At 41.1% G+C, this 20,809-nt stretch overlaps 1 protein-coding gene across 1 annotated transcript in view; it reads right to left on the bottom strand.

Moving 5' to 3' along the window:
• fancg (FA complementation group G) overlaps positions 1–20,056 on the bottom strand; it is a 39,050-nt gene extending 18,994 nt beyond the window's left edge. Inside the window, exons 1-5 of the mRNA XM_059989470.1 lie at positions 19,955–20,056; positions 12,848–12,932; positions 10,251–10,379; positions 8,976–9,166; positions 6,515–6,674 (exon numbers count right to left, since the gene is read on the bottom strand). Of these exons, the coding sequence (XP_059845453.1) occupies positions 6,515–6,674; positions 8,976–9,166; positions 10,251–10,379; positions 12,848–12,932; positions 19,955–20,029 (640 nt within the window). The 5' untranslated portion in view covers positions 20,030–20,056. The remainder of the gene's footprint in view (positions 1–6,514; positions 6,675–8,975; positions 9,167–10,250; positions 10,380–12,847; positions 12,933–19,954) is intronic.
• Between the last annotated feature and the right edge of the window lie 753 nt (positions 20,057–20,809).

Genomic DNA, 20,809 nt, shown 5'->3' with positions numbered 1-20,809 from the left:
GAGGTATGCTTCAGGAGGATGAATCCATGGAAAGCATCTGGCTCAGGCACCATATCTGTCCAAGTACTGAAGACTGGCTGGACATTTACTGACATTTTTAAACCTCTCACTTCAGCAGTTTGATGTACCCATGTGCATCAAGTTGGTGCTCAAGAACGACATAACCTGTGTCAATGACTATCACCTATTTGCACTTACTGGATCCACTGTGGCCAAGTGCTTTGAGAGGTTAGTCATGAGGCCTGAGGAGCCGTCTGGATCCATTCCAGTTTGTCTACTGTCACAGATGTTATTTCATTGGCCTGTCATTCATCTCTGGACACATATCAGATGTTCTTTATTGATTACAGCTCAGCACTCAATGCTATCATCCCCTTGAATCCAATCAGTAAGCTCCAAGATGTGGGCCTCAATATCTCCCTGTGCAACTAGATCCTCGACTTGCTCACTTGCAGACTTCGGTCAATACGGACTGGCAACAACATCTCCACAATCACCTTCGGCACAGGTACACCACAAAGCTGTGTATTTAACCCCCTGCTCTCTTCACTTCACACCTGTGACTGTGTGGCTAAGTACAGCTCCAACACCATATTTAAGTTTGCTGATGACACCACTGTTGTTGAGCGAATCAAAAAAGCGAAGAATTGGCATACTGGAGGGAGATTGGAAATCTGACTGAATGAAATCAAAATGACCTCTAAGTGCCAGCAAAACCAAAGAGCTGACTCCTGACTACAAGAAGAAGAAGCGCATGCCTTTCGAATGTGGAAGGAAACATGAGCACCCAGGGGAAACCCAAGTGGTCATGGGGAGAACCTACAAACACACGGGCTCGAATTGAACCCTGATCGCTGTATTGTTACACCAACCACTACTCTACTGTGAAGTCACTTGTCAAAACTACCTGAAAGCTCTGTGGGGGCACTTTCACATCAGGCATTGCAGTGATCCTTGAAGACTGTTGACTCTCAGCTCTAAGAATAAATTATGGATGGTTAATAAGTGCTGACCTTGTCAGGTTTTCGTTCACATATCCCTTGGGTGAATTAAAACAAAAAAAAATCAATTGGTCGTCATGACTAAGCAGTATTCCAGAAGGGTATTTAAAGCTTTTGTTTCCACTTTTCCTGATGGAATACGAGGTAAGTAAATAACACAAGGAGTCAAATATTTTGTGATCACTGCCACCTGATACATGAATTGCTGTTTACATATCCCTGCAGTATATACCCTTTGTGCTGCATTGTCTACATGCTGTACACCATAGTTCACTGCACAAGGATCAATTTCAGTTATGTCTGAGATATAGTAAGTTGCTTTGTGGGAAAAATTGTCAGAAGCAAATGATGTAATGAATGCGAAAGTATTTAAGTGGCTTGATGAATGTACTTGTAAGTACATTTATTTAGTTCATTTTTAAGATTCCCTAAGGTTGTTATAGCCGGCTGTGGTAATGGGGACAAGCTCTCACTGCCTATTAAATGTTCCCAACAAATAGACTCTGACAACCAAGTCCAGCTCCTGGCCTTCATGTGTGGCTTAGCTACAGGAGGAGCAAAGGCAAGTTACTGGCACCTTAAAACCAGTCGCTTTGAGCAGATGGAGCTTGTCAGCCGTGGTTGGCAGCTCATCTGGGAGAAGGAAAACTCTGATCTCAAACCTCGGCTGCCTTGTGGCTATACCTACTCACGGGGAAGGTTTCGGGAGTAAAACCCAAGGGAAAAATTGGGAGCTGGAGTCCCTAAGGCAGTCCTACGTTGAGCTCAATGCTAAATGGCAACTCCTGCAACTCTACTGGTACCAAACTGCATCAGTCTCTGCCGTTCCTTTGGGTTCATCAGCTGCGTGGAGAGGGGGAGCTTGCTACATGGGCAACAGCTTGCTCTCCATATCATACTGCCCAGGCTTGCATATCTAGGCAGCTAGGACGCACTATCCATGGTCAACTCTGACCGACAGAAGCCCTCACCTCACAAGAAAAATAAGACAAATCAGACTTCAAGGAACATTGCTATTCTTCTTCCCTGGTGCATGGGAAAATAGGGGGAGATTTGATAAGGAGTATACAAAGATTACAGGAGGCAGGTACCTGAGTGATTGTTAAGTGAGGGAAAAGCAATAGGTAGCCAGTGCAGAGTACCTCTGTGGCCATTCCCCTCAACAATATTACTTTGGATACCTTTGGGGGGGGGGGGGGGGGAAGAGACGTACTTACAGGAAGACAGAACGACCTGATCTCTGGCACAGACTTTGTCTCTGTAGCTCAGAGGAGTGGGGAAGAGAAATGGAGTGCAATACTGTTAGAGGATTCCATAACTGGCAGAGGAGACAGCAGATTCTTGGTGAGAAAGAAACAGTCAGATGGTATTTTGCCTCCCAAGTGCAAGGGTCAGGGAGGTCTCAGATTGAGTCCACAGCATTCTAAAGGGAGGGGGGAACAAACAGCCCGAAGACATGAGATATTGGTACCAACAACATAGGTAGCAAGAGGGAGGAGGTCCTGAAGAGAGAATACAGGGAATTAGGTAGAAAGCCTCCAGGTAGTAACTCTGGATTGCTGGCTGTACCATGCACCAATGGGCATAAAATAGGATGACTAGCCAGACGAATGTGTGGCTGAAGAATTGGTGCAGGGGACAGGGTTTCAGATTTGTAGATTATTGGGAACTCTTCTCGGACAGGTAGGACCTGTACAAAAAGGAAGGATATCCTTGTAGGCAGATTTGCTAGAGTTGTGGGGGAATGTTTAAACTAAGCTGGCAAGAGGATGGGAACTGGAGTGATAGGGTTGAGGATGGAGCAGTTTGTATGTAATGAGATGCAGTGAGGAAGGACAGGCAGATGATAAGCAAAATTGCTGTCAGTGGGATGAGTTAAGGTGGAGAAAAAAAAATCGAAAAGGGTGAAGAATACAGGACTAAAGGTGTTATATTTGAATGCATACAGAATTTATGATAGATGACCGTAGTGCTATTGTGGGCATGAGTCGTGGATGAAAGATCATAGTTGGGAGCTTAATATCCAAGGATAAATATTGTATCAAAAGGATAGGTAGGTAGACAGAGGTTGGGTGACTCTGTTGGTTAAAAACAAAATCAAATCCTTAGAAAGAGATGACATAGGATATGAAAATGTAGAATGCTTGTGGGTACAGTTCAGCAACTGCAAGGTTAAAAAGACCTTGATAAGAATTATATACAGGCCTCCGAACAGTAGCTGGAACGTGGGCTACAAATTACATCAGGAGATAGAAAGGGCATGTAAAAAGGGCAATGTTGCAGTAATCCTGGAGGATTTCAATATGCAGGTAGATTAGTAAAATCAGGTTGATGCTGAATTCCAAGAGGGAGAATTTCTAGAATGCCTAAGAGAGGGCTTTTTAGAGCAACTCATGGTTGAGCCCACTCGGTGATCAGCTATTTTGGATTGGGTGTTGTGCAATGGACCAGAATTGATTAGAGAGCTTAAGGTAAAGAAACCCTTGGGAGGCAGTGATTATAACATGATAGAATTCACCCTATAGTTTGAGAAGGAGAAACTGAGTTTGGATGTATCAGCAATATAGTGGAGCAAAGGGAATTACAGAGGCATGAGAGAGGAGCTGGCCAAAGTTGATTGGAATGGGACACTAGCAGGGATGATGGCAGAATGGTAATGTCTGGAGTTTCTGAGAACAATTCAGAAAGCACAGGAAAGATACATTTCCAAGATGAAGAAGTATTCTAGAGGGAGGATGAGGCAACCATTGATGACAAGAAAAGTCAGACAAGGAAAATAGAGGTATAGAAAAAAAAGTGGAAAGTTTGTAGATGGGAAGCTTTTAAAAACCAACAGGAGGCAACTGAAAAAGCCATTAAGATAGAAAAGATGAAATGAAGGTTACCTAGCCAATGATATAAAAGAGGATACATAAACCTTTTTCAGATATACAAAGAGTAAAAGAGAGACAAAAGTGGATATTGGACCGCAGGAAAATGATGTTGGAGATGTAGTAATGGGAGACAAACTTAACATTTTGAGCCAACCTTCACTGTGGAAGATAATAGTAGAATGCCAGAAATGTGCCAGACAGCAGAACTGATTGTCATTGGTATAACTAAGGAGAAGGTGAAAAGGTGACTCTGAAAAATCTGAAGGTAGATAAGTCACCCGGACCAAATGAAACACACCACATAGTTCTGAAGGGGGCAACTAAGGAGATAGTGGAGACATTCATAATGATCTTTCAAGGATTAATAAATACTGAAATGGTTCCAGAGGACTGGAAAATTGCCAAAAGTCACTCATCTCTTTGAGAGGGGAGGGAAGAAGAAAATAAATCATAAGCCTGTTACCCTGACATTAGTGGTTGGAAAGGTGATGGAGTCTATTATTAAGGATGAGGCACAAAACAAAATAATCCAAGGTCAGTATGGCTTCCTTGAGGGGAAATCTGGCCTGAAATATATTGGAATACTTTGAAGAAATAATAGACAGCTTAGACAAAGGAGAGTCAGTGATGTTGTTTATTTGGATTTTGAGAAGGCCTTAAACAAGGTACTGCACATGAGGCTGCTTAACAAGATAAAAGCCCATGGTATTACAGGAAAATACTAGCATGGATGGAAGATTGGCTGATTGGCAGGAGGCAAAGAGTGAGAATAGAGGGAGCCTTTTCTGGTTGGCTGCCAGTGACTAGGGGTGTTCCACAGGGATCTGTGTTGGGAGTGCTTCTCTCACATTGTATGTCAGTGATTTAGATGAAAGAATTGATGGCTTTGTGGCCACGTTTGCAGGTGATACATGGATAGGTGAAGGGGCAGGTAGTATTGAAGAAGCAGAGAGACTACAGAAGGGCTTAGATAGATTACGAGAATTGGTGAGGAAATGGCAGATGAAAGTATAGTGTAGGGAAGTGCACGGTCATGCATTTTGGTAGAAAGAATAAAATTATAGACTTTTCTAAATGGGGAGAAAATACACAAATTAGAGGTGCAAAGGAATTTGGGGGTCCTCGTGCAGGATTCACTGAAGGTTATCTTACAGGTCGAGTCAGCGGTAAGGAAGGCAAATACAATGCTAGCATTCATTGTGAGAAGACTAAAATACAAAAGCAAGGATATAATGCGGACACTTATAAGGCACTGGTATTGTTAAGAGTATTGTGAGCAGAGGATTTCCATGACAATAATCTGAGAATGAAAGGTTTAATGTATGAGGAGCGTTTGATGGCTCTGGGTCTGTGCTCCCCGAGTAAAGAATAAGGAGGAGACCTCATTGAAACTTAATATTGAAACGCTAGATAGAGTGGATGTGGAGAGGATGTTTACCATAGTGGGGGAGTCCAGGAGTATAGGGCACAGCCACAGCATAGAAAGACATGGATTTAGAACAGAGATGAGGAGGAATTTCTTTAACCAGTGGGTAGCTAATCTGTGCAATTCATTGCCACAAACAGCTGTGCAGGCCAAATCATTGGGCCTATTTAAGGCGGAGGTTGATTGTTTCTTGATTAATCAGGGCATCAAAGGTTGCGGGGAGAAGGCAAGAGAATGGGGTTGAGAGGGATAATAAATCAGCCATGATGGAATGGCTGAGCAGACTCGATGGGCCAAATGTCCTAATTCTGCTCCTGTGTTTTATGACGTTAAAATTACAAGGTAAGGTTAGATAGGGTTAATGCAAGCAGGCCTTTCCACTGAGAATGGGTGAAATTAGAACTAGAGGTCATGGGTTTACGGTGAAAGTTTTCAAAACTGAATCAGTATATATGAAGCACAATGTGAAGTGGTTGTAGACACTAAGTTAACAAATAGAAGTCCTGTTGTAGAGAAAGTCAGTGGCACAGCACCACACAGTGGAGGTTCAGATTACACCAGCAATCATTTCAAAAATGTTGCCATCTCCATCTGTGCAGTATCATTGCAGAAATGAGGAAAAGCATTCTAAATTTTCCACAAAGGGCACTGCAGGACTTGCTGACAGAAGGGCAAAATGGTTTCCAAGGAAGGAACACAGGGCAAATGCTATCTCCATTGACGGAACACATTTTAGAAAGTTGGAGATCAGATTCAATTTTCACCACTGTCTGTAAGGAGTTCGTATGTTTTCGCTGCTTCCTCTGGGTATTCTAGCTTCCTCTCACATTCCAAAAAGATGTACGGATTAGGGTTTAGATTAGTGAGTTGTGGGCATGCTGCATTGGTGCTGGGAGGATGGCCACATCTACGGCATGCCTAGCACAACCGGCGCTGAATTCATTTGATACAGTTCACTGTACGTTTCGATATACATATAACAAATAAAGCTGATATTTCTTTTTATGAGTTTCTTTTGTGCTAATGCTTGTCTTTCTATTAATTACCAAGTTTTCAAATTGTATCCTCCAATAGACCAACACCCAAAAGGCTTATCACGTGTCATGTTATAAGCAGTACCACTACATCAGGCAACAGATTTTCACATGCACTATGCTGATCACTTAGTAATCAGATTTTTAAATTGGACTCATCCTGGTTTTAAGGTCTTGTACCTCGCAAAAATGTAGCACAGGTGTATATCAACTGTCCCAGACTTCTGAGACTCAGTGCCAACACAAGATGCTTTCCCCTTCTATCGTTTAATAGGTTTCCAGTTTTAATGGACTGCCACAAATCATCAGACTGTATATTCAAACTGGAGGCCGAGGAACTCTGAAAAACGCAAGCAAAAAAGTAAACAATGGCTTAAAAACTTTCTTTGCATTATTCCAAAACAATTTCAGAATCCTAACACAATATTAAACCTACAGTCCATGGACAAGTATTGTTTTGAACAATATTTGGACAAGTATATATTTCATGAACTGATTATTGAACAGTTATGTTAAATGCTTTGCCTTGTGACCAACTAAGCAAAGTCAGCTAAAGCAAAATAATTCTATTGTGTTTCTTGTATTTACTGTGAATGCCCACAAGAAACCTCAGGTTTGTACGTGGTGACGTATATGTACTTTGATAATCAATTTACTTTGAACTTTAATTTTGAAAATAAATATATAACTGCATGATATTTGAATCAAATTTCTCCTTTTGTCAGGCGAATCAGTTTTCAGCTTTTGAAGGAAAACACACTGAACATATTTAAGGATAACATATTGAGGGTCCCAGGTGGTCATTATATGGAATGAGGTGGCAGAGGAAATAGGTTGAGACAAGTACATTCACAATATTTAAAAGGCACATGGATAGGAAAGATCTTGGAAGAATACAGGCAAAATGTGGGAAAGTGGGAGCAGATTAGATGGGTATTTTGGTTAGCTTGGACCAATTGAGCCACAAGGCCTATTCCCATGCTGTCTGACTTTTTGAAAGATACAATGAGGTTGAATCAGTTGTCATTTCCGCTTCTGGATTTAATCAGATTCTTATTATGGTAGTGTAGCAGTTGGCATATCACTATTACAGCGCTGGGGATCCACTGTCAGTAAGGAGTTTGTAGTATGTTCTCCCTGTGACTACATGCTTTCTCCGGGTGCCCCAATATCTTTCTACATTTCAAACACGTACAACTTAGTTAGGGTTGGTAAGCTGTGGGCATGCTATGTTGGCACCGGAAACATGGTGACACTTATCAAATGCCAGTATAATCCTCACTGATTTGATATGATGCAAAAATAATACATTTCACTGTATGTTTTAATGCACAGTACATGTAACAAATACAACTAGTCTTTCTTTCTTACATTATTTCTGTTTTCTAACAAAAGCTGAAGGTTTTGAAGCCAGATTTTTTACACCAGGGAGGCAGAGAATTTGCAGAAAATGTTTGGTTGTTACCACATTGGTGTATGGCAGATCTCTCTGAGAAAATTGTTTTGTAAGAAATGTGGCAGCCAATCACAACAAGTACAGAGAGAGAAAGATACTTCATTGGCTGGAAAGAGGTGCTATATAAAGACACGTCTGTTTCTTTTTTTTCCTGAACTCAAATGTCATTTAACTGTTCATTCAGGGACTTGCTATGCTGGATACATTTGAGATTCCATTCATAGGAAATCCTTGCAGAGGGAATGAGTACTGTATTCCAATAGGCAAGCAAAAGTTACCCAGCAAGGGCCTCAGTCTTAAAACCAACAGAAAGCAGGGATTCCCGTGTCCTATTCCTGATTTGTAAATTTGCAAGTATTTTGAATTGAATTGACTTTACTTCTTACATCCTTTACATACATGAGTAAAAAATCTCCATCTAAATGTGCAATGTGCAATCATAGTAATTTATCATCATTTATAATATATAGAACAGTCAACATAACATAGAAGTATGCTCAAATTAGCGTGAGTTATGCTCAAATTAGCGTGAGTTAATCAGTCTGATGGCCTGGTGGAAGAAGCTGTCCCGGAGCCTGTTGGTCCTGGCTTTTATGCTAAGGTACCGTTTCCTGGATGATAGCACCTAAAATAGATTGAAGTTGGGGTGACTCGGGTTCCCAATGATCCTTCGGGCCCTTTTCTCACACCTGTCTTTGTAAATTTCCTGATTTGTGGGAAGTTCACAACTACAGATGTGCTCGGCTGTCCGTACCACTCTCTGCAGGATCTCGTGATACCAGGCAGTGATGCAGCCAGTCAGGATGCTCTCAATTTTATCTCTGTAGAAAGTTCTTGGGATCTGGGGACCCATACAAAACTTCCTCAACTGTCTGAGGTGAAAGAGGCGCTGTTGTGCCTTCCTCACCATACAGCTGGTGTGTACACACCACGTGAGGTCCTTGGTGATGAGGATACTGAGGAACCTAAGGCTGTTTACCCTCTTAACCCCAGGTACTATTGAAAGCAGAGTCTCTTTCATTAATATTAAAAACAGAAAATGCTGGTAGTAAATAAATAGTTCAGACAACTCAAGCTTTGCTTGTCTACCTTGATTGAAGCAATAAAGAAATTTGATATATCACAATATGCAATGAATTAGACAATGTACAAGCAATAAATCCTTATCTAGCGAGGCAAACTTACTCTCTCCTTCAGCATGTGTAGCACTGCATCAACCTTCTCCAGCTGATTTCTAGCCAGCCACAGCAAGCTTTGCAGATATATTATCCAATGAACTGCCTGAATAAAAGTAGGGTCACTGATGTTCTGAAATATCATTTTGCATAATTTCATGATGTCCTGTTCGTCAAAACATTTACCATATGCTTCTAATCCTGTTTCAAACAAATTTGCAAAGAACCATGAAGATTAAACAGCCTTGTAGCTCTTGAGTCCAAAACACAATCAGCAAACTTTCCTATCAAAGAAAGCACATACTTAGGCCATGAAGAATGCAAAAATAGTTTCATTAACTTTTGTTACCATAAAGAAAAATTTAGTACAAGCACCAATTCTAAAGAATAATATTGATTTTTAAACACGATATTGTGGACAGTGCATGCTCACTAGAAGATATTATTTATTTGTTTGGGCAAACAACAGTTAAAGAAGCCAATGAGAAGAGGCAGCTTGAATGAAATAAAAGATTAGAGCAAGAGTCTTAACAGCTTGCTAGTCTTAGACACCTTGTAAAGATTGCTTAAGAGCCTCAATCACAGGTTTCTTTCTTGGCTCGGTGCCAGGACCCTCATCACCGAGTCAGATAGTTGGAGAATCAACCACACTCCAAAGAATTGAGCATGCAGCTTTGGCTAATGCTTCAGCAAAGATTTGATCTCATAAACAAAATGTTCAATTGAACCCAACTTCCTCCCAAGTGGATACAAAAAGACTGAACTGCATATTGTCCTGAGTTCTCTTGCTTATAAATTTCATTCTTCGTGGAAGTTCCATGAGTAAAATGGCTGCCATGCAGCAGCAGTACACTTCAAATCTACTTGAAAGCATGGGGTATTTTTTGGAAATCCTCAGTTCGTGAATGTATTCTTCCCGGTCACAAAACAGTACACAATTGTCAACAAGAGATGACTAAAGGTGCAACGACAAAGTTTAGAAAAGTGTGTGGTAATAAAAAGTTTACTTGAAATTTAAAGTGTCAGTGCTGAGTGAGGCACAAGCACTTATTACGACAGTCTGCATCTGTCCAGCTATTATAATATCTGCATCAGATTATATCAACTGCACTCAGTCTGAGTGCTTTCACAAGTGAAGTCCCCCATCTCATTTCGCAATGAGGTCATCTGAAGGAAAAAAGAAGAAACATCCTGCAAACAGCTTATGTACAAGTTAGGGAGGCAGCAAACTACTAGCACAGTGGTTACAACAAATCACAATCAGCGCTGGAAGTTTATAACTTACCTCGGGTTAATCCCTGGAACAACAGGGAGTGATCGTTGTGAATGACGTCAGACAAACTGATACCTAAGACAATGGCATTGTACAGCACAGTCAGTTCCAGGGGAACGCTGGGTATAGTCGGTGGCAATCCTGCAGGAAAATACATTTAGTGTGCATTCTGTAGAAAAACAAGGTTTCCCAGTTAATGAGCAATCAGACCACACATGTGGACAATAAAACAGGCTGCTTAGTGTATTGCCCAGCTGAAATTGTGTACCACTCAATGCCAGTGTGCCAGGTGTTTTAAATGTCTTTCCCGAGAAATGCTGCAACCACTGAAAATCAATAAAAGAAGAGATCGTTCTGCTCCTGTTCACACTTTGGAACAATGCCACCTGACTTGCGTTTTGCCTCCTGGATATTAATTTTTATCCGCCATCTGTTTGCACCTTCTGCCAGCCTACTATTACCTGCTGAACTCTCTACTTACTGAACCAAGGACTTCTGAGCTCTGCAGCTCCACACTAGCCTACGTCTCTTTGAGTTAATTTTTCAAAGTTGGAAAATAGTGAGGTAATTTTTGAACTTGATAACTTGCTGTAGTTGGTTATACATTATGGGAAAGCCAGCCAAATCCAGAGAAACTACAATGTTGCACATCTTCTGGAATGCTAATGGGGGGGGGGGGGAACTAATGCAAAAGACAGACTAGAAATTTAAACTAATAAAAAAACGTTGAAGATGCTGGAAATCTGGCATAAAAAAGAAAATGCTGGAAACATTCAGCAGATCAGATAGAGAAGTGGAGAGAAGAATGGAATTGATATTTCTATTTGAAGATCATTTGTCATTCTGCATTACCTAATGTATCACCAGACTTGAAACCGGAGTGAGAAGATGAGAGATGTCTGCTGTAGGAAGATCAGCAGGAACACCTGTGCCAGATTCTGATATGTAGAAGTGTTAACAGGAACCATTAGAGGGCAAAGGAGAGATGAATAACAGTTGGAAACAGGTGGGGGGGGGGAGGGACCTAGATGTGATGTCGGTGGATCAAGGAAGCAGAAAAAGGCAAAGATGGGTGAATGGTGGGCTGGGAGGACCAATGGACCAGAAGGAGAAAGGGAGGAGGGAATAATGAAAAGGGGTGAGGGGCTATGTTCCCTCTAGTTTTTAGTAGTCAGTGTGTGCAAAAATCTAATGTTGTGCAAAACTTTTCCTGTGACAAAAGTATGTGCGCACCGAATGCACACATGGCACAGTTTATGTAGGTTTACAAAATATTTGACATAAAACGGCAGAGAATAACAACAAAATAACATACATATTTAAGTCACTCAGTTATTTTTTCTCTCTCCTGTCTTTGGCATTTACCCATTCTTTGTAAACTCTATCCAGACTAATAGAACTTCCATCCAATTGGTAGCTTTTGATTCTCATTAACATATCCAAATGACATTCACCTAAACAGTTTCTCAGCTTGTTTCTGCGTTGATTCATTAGGCTAAAACCTCTCTCACGGTCCACACTAGACGCAAGAAAGGTTCCTCCCAATGTCCATCAACTGTATAAGGCTGCAAAACTGTTCATTTTGAAGTACAAATGCCACCATTTGATCAAAGTTTGAAATCAGTTTAGATTAAATTTTTTTTTCTTGCACGGAAAATTTGCAATCATTAAACTAACTATTACAGTATTTTCAGCTAGAAAATCATGATATTTTAGACAAAAGGCATTAACTTGTTCATTGCCGAATGTGAAGTCAGAATCTGCAATTGCAGAGAAATCAAAAGCTGACCATTCTTGTACCTCATCTTTTGCGCTTCACGCCTTTCACTTCTTTCGAATTCGACATAGTGAATCAGTTTTCTTTTTCCATTAAGAACTTAGTAAGCTATCTACAGGATTTGAAACAGATCTTTGGAAACGTTACAATATGAACGCTGTCCACCAAAGATGGCTGCCGCCGTGATGCAGCTGTACAAACCGGAACAGGAAAGGTGAGGTGACATAAATTAGCAACGTGCATTGTGGTATTTCAAAAATCTACTAACTAATTAATAGTAACATTTAGCTAAAATATTATTTTCAATAAGTGTAATTATTAATTACTACGTTATTTTAGTTAACTAGCCTTTTGTGCGCACATTAATTTCCTTTGTGCGCTGGTTGAAAAACGTGTGTGCGCGCGCACAGCTTAGAGGGAACATAGGTGAGGGGTTACCTAAAATTGGAAGACTTGATATTCATGCTATTGGGTTGTGGACTGAGTAGAAGGTATTTCTTATCCAGTTTGCATTGGGGTTCATCCTGGCAGTACAGAAGGCCCAGGATGGCCAGGTCAGTGTGGGAATGGTGAGGGGACTTGAAATGGTTGACAACTGGGAGCTCAGGGTGGCCAGTGCAGACGACGTGTCCTGCAAAACAGTCGCAGAGTTTGCACTTGGTCTTGTCAATGGAGGGGAGGCAATAATGCAGCAGACAAGGCTGGAGGAGATGCACGTGAACACTTGCCTCACTTGGGAGGATGGTGGTGAGGGAGGAGGTATAACCTTTTGCTCTTCTGGCAGGGGACGCAACAGTGATTGATGATACAGACCAGCTTTCCACATCAGTACCTTGGATCTTCTCTAGCAGTTTGTTGAAGGCAACATAGCTCTGACGCAAGGTATCTTTCCAACTTGCAGAGTGGGTAGAAATATTCTGGGAGAGATAAAATATGTTAGGCAATTATACGATACACCACATAATTAAATACAAAAGACAAATCTGTAAGTGAAGAGATTCAGGTGAATTATTTGCATGAGGTGAGATTAGATAAACTGGCACAATGCTGTCACTGAAGAAAAGAAAGTTCTTATAAATTTGTCAATAGTCAGAGAATACTACAGTACAGAAAAAGGCCTTTCAGCCCATTTACTCCATACCAAGCCATTTAAACGGCCTACTCCCATTGACCTGCAGTCGGACCATAGCCCTCTGTACCCCTACCATCCATGTATGAATCCAAACTTCTCAAAGTTGAAATCAAGCTCACATGCACCACTTGTGCCGGCAGCTCGTTCCACATTCGTACGACCCTTTGAGTGAAGAGGTTTTCCCTCATGTTCCCCTTACACTTTTCACCTTTCACCTTAACCCATGACCTCTATTATAGTCCCACCCAACCTCAGTGGAAAAAGCCTGATTGCAATTACTCTATCTATATCCTTCATAATTTTGTATACCTCTATCAAATCTCCTCTCAATTTTTTATGTTCTAAGGAATAAAGTCCTAACCTATACAATCCTTTCTTATATCTCAGGTCCAATCTTGGCAATATCCTTGTAAATTTTCTCTGTATTCTTTCAACCTTATTGACATCTTTCCTGTAGGTAGGTAACCAAAACTGCACACGATATTCCAACTGAGGCTTCACCAACATCTTACACAACTTGAACATAACATCTCAACTCCTGTACTCAATATATTGATTTATGAAGGTCAATGTGCCAAAAGCTTTCTGTACGACCCTATCTACCTGTGATGACACGTTCAACAAATTATGGACCTGTGTTTTTCAGTGTGGAGAACTAAGGGTCATAGTTCCAAGATAAAGTATTGCCACTTTAGAACAGTGAGGAGAAAAGTTTGCACCTAGAGAACACTGGGTAGAATTTATTGCCCAAGTGTTTTGTGGACATTCAAAGACTGAAAATTTTCAGGACTAAAATCGATAGATGTTTAGATACATGGGTAATTATGGAATATAGACTAATGCAGGAAAGTAGCTTTGAGAAAAATGGAGTGTGTAGAAGGGGCCAAATGCCCTATTTCTGATTTCTTTCTTCTATTATGTTGTTCTCAAATGGATTTGAATACACCTGGTGAATTAAAAATGCTTTAACTGAATTTTTTTTCTAAAATTTCTTCAGTGACACTTGATGAAATACTATACTGGAGTTGTATCTAGTCTTTATAGCAAAGAGGACAGTCATTCAGTTGTCAAAATAGTCATGACTGAGAGCCTCTTGAGTATTTTACCAGTACTGACCACGTTAATACACTATTTTCGCATATGACTGGCCTGCTAAGAACAATTGATGTATTGTTACAATGAAGTATACTACAACCATGATTTCCTAGTTACTTGAGTTTTGTATCTGACTGTATAGGAAGCTATCCAGCCATTGATAAAGTTACTCAAACACCCATTTATTTATTTTGTGACAGTGCAGAGTAAGGCCCTTCTGTCTCTTTGAGCCACGCTGCCCCAGTAACACCTGAGAAACCCTAACCTAATCACGGGACCATTAACCTACGCAGTACGCCCTTCAACCACGGGAGGAAACCAGAGGATACAAACAAAGGAGATTCTGCAGATGCTGGAAATCCGAGCAAGGTACATAAAATGCTGGAGGAACTCAGGAGGCCAGGAAGCATCTATGGAACAAAGTCCAGTTGACGTTTCGGGCCGAAACCCTTTTCCGACCAAGATCTTTCGTCAGTCTCGAAATGGTGACTGTTTATTCTCCTCCATGGATGCGGCCTGGCCTGCTGAGTTTCTCCAGCATTTTGTGTGTTGCTCAAAGATCACCAGTTTTAATTGCTTCCTCAACAATATACAGCATTTGCCTTTAGCTGTCTAAGTCCTAAGCTCTGGAATTCTCACTGCTCAGAATCAGATTTATTTATAATGACATATGTTGTGAAATTTGTTGTTTTGTAGAAGCAGTACAGAGCAATACCTTCTACTTTTCATCCTCCCTTAAAACCCCTGACCATTTTGTCACTCACAACTTTGTTTGTGACCTTTCATGAATTATAACTTCTGCATACCCTTCCTGTACTCAGGCTTTTCCCGATACTATGACCTTCATTTCCTGGCTACTGTGTATTCCTCTACCCTCACCTCACCCTACATGAAATAACTTCCATCTACTTCTGTTCTAACTTCTGATAAGCTCTTGGACAAATTTATCAACCAAATTCAGTGAAAGCCTCAACTTTCAAAGTACTATTATTTTACCTGCATGAAAAAAGGAAGAAAGATATTTAAATGCCATGGCACCTTACAGATTTTGCAATGAAGACCACATTGAAGAAAGTAATCAAATCAAACTGCAATATCTTCTGCTCTGTACCACAGGGAAAGTCACTACCAAGGTCCTGCTCAGCTGCCTGGTCACAGTCGCTCTGTGAATATCAATGCAGATTCTATCTATCTTGAGGTGAAGTACACCTACTCTTTATCATATGACAACTGTAATCACCACATATGGCATTTTTCAAACCTATAAAATCCTCAAGGCCAGTTAGTTCAGAGTCAAACACACACAAAATGCTGGAGGAACTCTGTAGGTCAGGTAGCCACTCTGGAAACGAATAAATAATCGATATTTTGGATCAAGACCCTTCTTCGGTACTGGAGAGAATGCCAGAATAAAAAAGGTCGGGGAACAGGAGGGAGGAGAGCTAGTAGATGACAGGTGAAGCCAGGTAGGTAGGAAAGGTAAAAGGCTGCAGAGGAAGGAATCTGACTGGAGAGGAGTGGACCACTGGAGAAAGGGAAGGAAGAAAAGAACCCAGAGGGAGCGATAAGCAGGTGAGAAGAGGTAAGAGGCTATAGTGGAGAAGAGAGGAAGGGAAGGAAAAAATAGAAAAGAAGAAATTAGTGTTCATGCCATCAGATTGGAAGCTACCCAGACCAGAATATAAAGTGTTGCTCCTCCACCATGAGAATGGCCTCATCATGGCACAAGAGGAGGCCATGGACTGACATGTTGAAACAGGAATGGGAATCAGAATTAAAATGTTTGACCACTTGGATGTTCCAGTTTTAATAGTCTTAATCTAGGATCCATAAACTACCAGAATCATACAGACGTACAGCATAGAAACAGGTCCTATAACCCACTAAATACATACTGACCATCAACTACCCATTTAATATAACTGACATTAATCCCTTTTTTATTCCCTCCACATTCTTATCACCTTGCTCAGACTGTACCACTCAGCTCCAAAAGAAGGGAAATTAACTTACCAACTTTTGGATAGAGCACCTGGAGTAAATTTGCATGGTCAGAGGGAAAACTTGCAAATGCCACTCAGGCAGCACCCGAAGTTATATAGAACCTGGTTAGATAGAAACATAGAAAACCTACAGCACAATGCAGGCCCTTCGACCCACAATGCAGTGCCGAACATGTACATACTTTAGAAATTACCTCGGGTCACCCATAGCCCTGTATTTTTCTAAGCTCCATATACCTATCCAGGAGTCTTTTAAAAGACCCTATGGTATCCGCCCCTACCACTGTCGCCAGCAGCACATTCCACGCACTCACCATTCTCTGCGTAAAAAACTTACTCCTGACATCGCCTCTGTAGCTACTTCCAAGCACCTTAAAACTGTGCCCTCTCGTGCTAGCCATTTCAGCACCGGGAAAAAGCCTCTGACTATCTACATGATCAATGACTCTCAGCAACTTATACACCTCTGTCAGGTCACCTCTCATCTTTCGTTGCTCCAAGGAGTAAAGGCCGAGTTCACTCAACCTATTCTCACAAGGCATACTACCCAATCCAGGCAACATCCTTGTAAACCTCCTTTCTGTAGTTTCCACATCCTTCCTGTAGTGAAGTGAACAGAACTGAGCACAGTACTCCAAGCCCGACCAGGGTTCTATATAGCTGTAACATTATCTCTCGGCTCTTAAACTGAATCCCACAGTTAATGAAGGCCAATGCACCGTACACCTTCTTAAATATAGAGTCAACCTGGACAGCAGCTCTGAGTGTCCTATGGACTTGGACCCCAAGATCCCTCTGATCCTCCACAATGCCAAGAGTTTTACCATTAATACTATATTCTGCCATCACATTTGACCTTCCAAAATGAACCACCTCACACTTATCTAGGTTCAACTTCATCTGCCACTTCTCAGCCCAGTTTTGCATCCTATCCATATCCCACTGATAGCCCTCCACACTATCCACAACATCCCCATCCTTTACATCATCAGCAAATTTACTAACCCATCCCTCCACTTCCTCATCCAGGTCATTTATAAAAATCACGAAGAGTAAGGGTCCCAGAACAGATCCCTGAGGCACATCACCACCGACCTCCATGCAGAATATGACCCGTCTACAACCACTCTTTGCCTTCTGTGGGCAAGCCAATTCTGAACCCACAAAGCAATGTCCCCTTGGATCCCATGCTTCCTTACTTTCTCAATAAGCCTTGCATGCAATACCTTATCAAATGCCTTACTAAAATCCATATACACTACATTTATTACTCTACCTTCATCAATGTGTTCAGTCACATACTCAAAAAATTCAATCAGGTTTGTCAGGCACCATGACCTGCCTTTGACAAAGCCATGCTGACTATTCCTAATCATATTATGCCTCTCCAAATGTTCATAAATCCTGCCTCTCAGGATCTTTTCCATCAAGTTACCAACTCACTGGTCTCTATTTCCTGGGCTATCTCTACTCCCTTTCTTGAATAAGGTAACAACATCTGCAACCCTGCAGTCCTCCAGAACCTTCTCCATCCCCATTGATGATGCAAAGATCATTCCCAGAGGCTCAGTAATCTCTTCCCTCGCCTCCCACAGTAACTTGGGGTACAACTCATCTGGTCCCGGAGACTGATCCAACTTGATGCTTTCCAAAAGCTCCAACACATCTTCTCTCAGAGCTCTACTAGACAGCAGCTCTACTAGCTGTGCCACTCTGCCATCCATTACAATGGAGTTCTGAGGTAAAAGAACGTTTCAGGGTCAAGGCCTCTAGAATTTCTTAAAATTTTGCACAGATTCAGCATGTCATCTAAACCTTTGATTATCTTTTATGGATGCACACTGCAGAATATCCTAACTGGTTGCATTATGGTCTGAATGGAAACACCAATGAGCAGAAAACGTCCACAAAAAGTGTTGGATACAACCAAATCCATCACAGGAAAAGCCCTCCCAATCATTGAGCTCACCTACAAGGAGATCTATCATGGAAGTGCATCATCTAAGATCCCCACCATCCAGGTCATGTTTTATTTTCTTGCAGCTGCAATTGGGAAGAAGATACAGGGGTCCCACACCACTAGGTTCAGGAACATTTGTTTACCATGAGATCATAAGACATAGGAGCAAATTAGGCCATTCAGCCCATCAAGTCTGCTCCACCATTCCATCATGGCTGATTTATTATCCTTCTCAGCCCCGTTCTCCTACCTTCTCCCCGTAACCTTTGACATGCTTACTAATCAAGAAAATATCAACTTCCACTTTAAAAATACCAAATGTCTTGGCCACCATAGCCATCTGTGGCAATGAATTCCACAGATTCATCTCCCTCTGACTCAGGAAATTCATCTCTCTTCTAAAGGGGTGTCCTTCTATTCTGAGGCTACGCCCTCTGGTGTGAGACACCCCTGCTTAGAGAAAACATCCTCCCAATTGATATTCAACCACTTGGCTCCAGAACCAGCATGGATAACTTACCTCAACTCTGAACTGATTTCACAACTCATGGACTCACTTTCAAGGACACAACAACTCATGTTCCTTGTTTTGTCTATGTACTTTTTTGATTTACACAGTTCGTCTTCTTTTGCACATTAGTTGTCTGTCCTGCGTGCAGTTTTTCATTGATTCTATTTTATTTCTTTGTTCTACTGTGAATGCCTGTAATTAAACATATCTTAGGGTTGTACATGGTGACATATTCATAATTTGATAATAAAATTTACTTTGAACATTGAAACCTGGCAAAAAAAAATCATGGTCAAACAAGCAGCCATGATCCTATATGCTTCTGAGATGAGTTGCCGAGAGGAGCCATGTTGAAATACTGGAGAGGTGCTATCAAAGCAGTCTCACAAAGTTCTCCAAATCAGTGACTGGCTGAGGAGACCAAAGTCAGTGTCCTCTCTGGTTCCTATATTGTCACTATTAGGGCCTGGATTGAAACCAGCTGGCTGAGGGAAGGTGTGGTATTACTTGCAATTTTAATACCAGATTCCTAAAAGAGATCTTTTAATTGGTTTTTGTAATTTTTAAATACATTAGTTTATACATTTACTCATATGCCTTCACCTAACAGATTTTCTTTCATTTTACAAGCACCCAAATTCACCCTTACATCTACCCATGCATTTCACTCTGTTCCTACACGTTTTGTATCCCCTGCTTATTTCTCTCCTCCTCACTCAAAACGCAGGGTTCTGGTCCACTAAGTTCAATAAATGAATGCCATTCTGATGAAACGCTAATGACCCGCAACACTGACTTTTTTTCCCCCTCTTTCTCTCCACAGGTGCTGCCCAACCTGTCGTGTACTTCCAGCATGTCAGGATTCATGTAGTAGAGTCTGCGCGGGGTGACAGGGAGACTAATCTTGGATCATGAATCCAGATTAAATCGAGGACGTCGCCTGTTGGATTTGTTCATAAGGGTGAAACTACAGGGGCAATTCTTGACGCGGAGAGACCTAAGTAAACTGATACCGAATGTATTCTATTTGCACTCATATACTCTCCCTGGCACACATGAACATCAAAGTGCAAAGTTTATTTTTTGATACTCTGAAATTAAATAGCTTTATCTTCACATACAGTAGAAGGCTGCAAAGCATGTTAAAACTACAGTACTGTACATTTAAAGGATTTGCTCTATAGTTTGCAACTTTACAAAGCACTGACTCTGTCAGATGATTCAAACAAACTACTTACCTTCAGTTCTGCCACCAACTTGTCGTTTTCCTCTGTCCAGATTTCCAAACAGCTTTTACCACCGATACTATCCATCACTCCCAATGTATCCCTCGCCGCCAAAACTTCATAGAATCGGAAGTAACGACAGAAGTATCGGAAGCACGAAACTGGGACATAGACAGGAAATCCCGCCTCTCAATTCTGTCAAAGGCTTCTCCGCAATTTCAGACCCTGAACGCAAACTACGAGGGGACTGTGAACTTCCACCTTTACATCGCTAACTAAAATAGTTGAAGGGATGGCTACGTGTTTTATATACCAAGATTGAGAGCATTTGTGCAAGTTATTTTACATCCACTTTATAAGGGCTATATTAATTAAAAGGATATACTTGTCCAACCATTGCAGCACAATCAAAGCTTTGCTGAAACGAGCTGTTCCCTTTTTTAATAATCAGGTTTTTCCCACCTTTATCTCAGTACCACAGAAAGACTCGACAACAAGAAATTTTAACCTCAGCGCCACCTTTTTCATTGTAATCTATCTGATTTAAGAAATTGGAGAAATACTATCAAATCAGTGTCGCAATATTCTCTAAATTACTGACGGACTAATTGAAGGAACATCAGTCATCAGATCCCAATTGTTAATTTGATGCCCCTGATTTTTTTTCATAAGTGTGATTGAAAGTTTGTAATATTTAATATTTATTTATGCACATTTTATTCCATGTCCGTACTTTAATCTCGATGTCCGTACAATTATTCTTTATAATGGTTGAATTGTTTTTTGTTGTATGCTGACCAATACAGGACAGAAAAACCCTAATACATGTAAATGGAAATAAAGTTGCTCCTTAATATAGACAATACT

The sequence above is a fragment of the Hypanus sabinus genome, chromosome 14 (genome assembly GCF_030144855.1).
Source record: "Hypanus sabinus isolate sHypSab1 chromosome 14, sHypSab1.hap1, whole genome shotgun sequence".
Taxonomy (NCBI): domain Eukaryota; kingdom Metazoa; phylum Chordata; class Chondrichthyes; order Myliobatiformes; family Dasyatidae; genus Hypanus; species Hypanus sabinus.
This window is presented reverse-complemented; position numbering and strand designations above follow the sequence as displayed.